Source organism: Frankliniella occidentalis, unplaced genomic scaffold (genome assembly GCF_000697945.3).
Source record: "Frankliniella occidentalis isolate FOCC.00 unplaced genomic scaffold, Focc_3.1 Scaffold219, whole genome shotgun sequence".
NCBI lineage: Eukaryota > Metazoa > Arthropoda > Insecta > Thysanoptera > Thripidae > Frankliniella > Frankliniella occidentalis.
The window spans coordinates 88,878-93,261 of NW_026267345.1; the positions used below are offsets into that span (position 1 = coordinate 88,878).

Consider the following 4,384-nt stretch of genomic DNA (forward strand, 5'->3'; position numbering starts at 1 on the left):
AGACAGACACACGACCAAAGAGTTCTCTGCACCCCACATCACAGCAAAGGCTTCGCAAGCTCAGCCAATAATTAGATATGGTCTTTTATGGCCAGCATGTATGATCATAAATAATTCATTTTTTCCTGGTCTTTCTTTTTCTGTGAATCTCTTGGGATATTTCAACGAATCATCGAGATAACAGGTGGTAAAAGTAAAGTGTTTTCGCCCTCACACGGGGAATAATAACCACACAATTATGAACGACTCTCATGATTTATTTGTTGAGAACGGGTAACGCAACGATAAAAACAATGCGTCACGATGAATTATTTTGACGTTCAACCCTCCGCATCGTATTAAGAACTACGGCAATTGAAGTCCCATGACCAAACACACTTCTGTTCGACGTAACTGAATGTCAGCGGCCCGGGACATTTCATGGACTGACCCCAACCATCAAAGCATATGACGTATGACTGACAGCGACCCGTTACGGGTATCAGCAAGTACTGGAAAGACAGTGGAAAGTCCGTAGGACAGTCTGATGGTGCAGGCGCAGGTGGCCAGGAGGAGGGCGGTGCTTCTGTCGTGGGACTGGGACTTACAGGTCCGAGCGTAGTCGGGGCTGAAGGGAAAGAGGTTGGTTCAGTTGACGACAAGGGGCCTCGCGTTGGGGTGATGGATGTGGTGGCGTTTGGCACTGGGCCGGGGTGGATGGTTGTCGGCGAAAGGGGAGTGGTGGGCGTTGTGCTGCTGGTAAGTCTGGTCGGGCCAGCCGTGGACGTGACGGGAAATGTGGTCGCAGTGGCTGTTGTTTTGGAAGATGTGGGTATCGTGGTGGTGAAGACTCGTGTTGTGATGGTAGGTGGTGTGGTTGTGGTGATAGTTGGGGTTGTGGTTGATGGTGCACTAGTGATCGAGGTTGCACGAGATGGCGCGCTTGTGGTCGAAGTTGCAGAAGATGGGGTGATTGCGGTTGAAGACAAGGCGTGTGTGGGCAAAGATGATAAATCGGTTGCCGGAGGAGTTGTAGTCGGCGCCCAGTCAGTAGTAGGTGAAGAAGTAGATGTAGAAGACTCCGCAGTTGTTGTGGATCCATTTATCCCTGAAATAGGTAAGATCCGTTCTTTAGTTAGAAAGTATACGGAAGAGGCCTGATATTGCGATATTGTTGATCCATAGGTGGATGAATTTCTTAACCCATGGGTAGGGAAATTCCTCAATCCAGAGGGCTTGTGATTGGCAGAATAGTATCCACGTAAGAATTTTCAAGTTGTAGGTTGGATCATCGTTCCGTAACCCACATCTTGAAAATTCAAGTGGCGGGTGAGGGAACGCATCTGGTCCCATAAGGACTACACTGAGCTACTAAAAAAAAATCTAAATCAAGTATCTATCTTGAAAGCAGATGATACAAATTTAAGAATAGGTCTGTTTCCTAATTTTCTCTCATACTTAGGTGTCATTTGTTTATGGCTGCTTGTTATTACTTGCAATTTTTTTAATTCGGCGGACTAGCGGCGTTGATGAGCTAAGGGTGGATCAGAGCGATCAGAGCAGAGCAGCCGCTGACGCACGGTGGGTTAGTATTGCTGTACAGGGACGGGGCCTGCCCTCTGCCTTGCCCTGCCCGACGCAGTATTGTTGGGTAGGGGAAGGTGCCTTAAGCGTGACACTCGGACAGACAGCCACTCACTGATTCCCCTAGCGGCAGATAAATTGTTTTCTGGTCTCCGCTTGGTTCTCTGTCCTTATCGAGAGTAAAAGCCAGCTGACACCTAAAAGTTACTTATATATTCTCTATGTTTAGTCAAAATGTTTTTAAGGTATCATCTGCTAAAAATGGCCCGAGCGGGAATTGAACATGGACCTGTGGTTTGCTTCTCCTGCACGCTACGTTACCACTTCGCTACGCAGCGGGCGAGGGGTCTACAACTCGTATAATCAAAAGTACACGACCCTTTACTCACTTACACTCACGTCTATAATCCATAATCTTTTATAATCTTTATCTATAATCTATAATCATTCTAAAATCTTACAATTCTTATAACCTTTTGTATAATCAATGACATTTTTGTATGAAATAACTTCTCGAAGTCAAAATATCACTAGAAAATTAAGAAAGAGAACTGTCTGGGGAGCCTGAATCGATGCTGTGGACAAGTCCGACCGAGTGTATGAGATTAATTCTTTCACTAATCCACCAATAGTCTCCAATCTGGTAACCGATTTTGGGTTTTGACTCGAAAATAAAGGGTATTCCTGAAGTATATTCCAACTCCAAATCTTTGCTCCGTGTCTCGAACAGTTTACGAGAGATGAATTTCTAAAATTTTGAGGCAAAAACTGCGTAATTCGGAGGGGGTATACGTAATACTCTATGAATCTTTGCAATAAAAACAAAACTGACTACACCATTAGAAAGAGAATTGAGAACTGATTCAAAACCAACCGCAGCTAAAGATTCACTGTAAAACGTTTTGTTGGAAATTTCCGAACAATGAAATGGAAAATTTGCAGCCCGAACAGTTTGGAAAATTTGACATCCAAACAGTTTAGAAACACATTTTTCCGAACTATTTGGAAATTTCGCAACTTTTTAGAGATCTCTCAAAAACGTTTGACAAACATTTTAAAATATATTTGCAAATTGTCATTTTTGATGCTACTAAACTTAGTTCTGGTCTAAAATGGTTCCTTTCTTCTGTTCCAAATTGTTCGGAAATTTCCCAGAACTGGACTTGAAATTTTGTGTTCCAACAACTGTTTGAAAAGTCGCGATAACTGTTTGGAAAATCGCGTCTCCAAACTAGTCGGACAGATTTTTTTTTTTGAAAGTTCCGACTTTTATTTACAGTGTTGGAATTTTGTTTCCTACCCTTCGATCAAATATATCACAACATTTTAGCAGAATATCGTAACTCTCGTAACAAAAACAGATAGTGTTTAATCGTCAGCAAACTTGGTTTTCAACATCCGCTAAGGTCCCTCAGCATTCTCTAATGTTGAAGAATGAAAAAATCCTCAAATTTTGAAAAAAACATTACTAGTTACTTTTTGTTCAATACTTTCAAAAAATATCTGTACAAAATTTAAATATTATCTTTCTTTAAAAATCAGAAAATGTTAAGGGACCTTAAGGGAAGCTGCAAACCAAATTTGGTGACAATTGAAGACTATCTGTTTTGGTTATGAGAGTAACGATACATTCTGCAATTTTTTTTTTTTTTTTTTTTTTTTTTTGATATATATGATCGAGGCCTTAAGCTAAGGGGCCAGGTATGGGTTAGGAAGTCGGAAGTCTTATTTCCATTTGTGAGTTGGGAATATCTAGTTTGTGTTTGCAGGATTGTCACTTCCAGTTCAATCCGAGACTAAAATTTAAGTTGTGGGTCTGTTCATGACAACCTCTTATCCAACTCGAAATTTTTCGTTTCCAGGCATGACGATGCGCCCTAACGAAAGGGTCCGATCTGCTCTGCTGCTGAACCAAAACAGTCCGATCTGCTTGGCAGCGAAACCAAAAGAGTTCGATATGCTTTGCTGCCAAACCAAAAGAGTCCGATCTGCTTATCGGCGATGGAACGTCAGGCATCTTTGGAGGGCTATAACTCCTCGGATATTTTGAATATACACAAAATAAAAACACTTGCATGTTACCCAAACCTTTACGAATGTGTACACCCTAAAATATATACACTTTTCCTATCAAGCTTTGAGATATCATAGAGTTTATGCAGAGCGGTCGACGAGCGCCGAAAGCAGATCGGACTCTTTTGGTTTGGTAGCGAAGCAGATCGAACTCTTTTGGTTTGGCAGCGAAGCAGATCGGACTCTTTTGGTTCAGCAGCAAAGCAGATCGGACTCTTTTGTTAGAGCGCATCGATGAATTTTCTACCTTCCCACCAAATTTTCACCGGTCCACATAGACTACAAAATTAAAAACCTTAAGGTGGCAGACCTGTGAAATGAACGGGTTTGCAAGAATCGTCGCCTCATAAAAACTACACGTCGCATCGATTTAGGATTAAAGGTGTATTACACTATTAAAGGTGTATGACACTATCTTTGGACAAAATTACAGAGTATATGGGTACCATGGGCATCCCAATTGTTTCAATATTTGATAGTACCAAATGGAAAAATCATGCTCAAGTAATATTTTAAAACATGACGACATACCCAGTGGACAAGGAAATATCAGAACAATATCAGCAGACATAAGAAAATCAAGTAACATTATAGGACTTGACATGCCCAGTACGTATATAGGCAACCGAGCGTGCTGCGCGATTTTCCATACTGTTCCCGACGATCCGATCGGCTGTTCCCGCGCGAGTGAGAATATTTGAACGTAATTAATGATGGCGTGCCCATCGGCGCGGCGTCGTCTGTTATT

General features: G+C 41.9%; 1 protein-coding gene across 3 annotated transcripts in view; it reads right to left on the bottom strand.

The window, feature by feature from the left end:
* Window positions 1–236: 236 nt before the first annotated feature.
* Window positions 237–4,384, bottom strand: part of LOC113214135 (low-density lipoprotein receptor-related protein 12) — a 68,871-nt gene continuing 64,723 nt past the window's right edge. For 2 of the 3 annotated variants that reach the window (XM_052272700.1, XM_052272699.1), the window contains one exon: window positions 237–1,087. In XM_052272700.1, the coding sequence (XP_052128660.1) occupies window positions 339–1,087 (749 nt within the window). In that variant the 3' untranslated portion in view covers window positions 237–338. The remainder of the gene's footprint in view (window positions 1,088–4,384) is intronic. The other variant, XM_052272701.1, reaches the window with a different exon arrangement.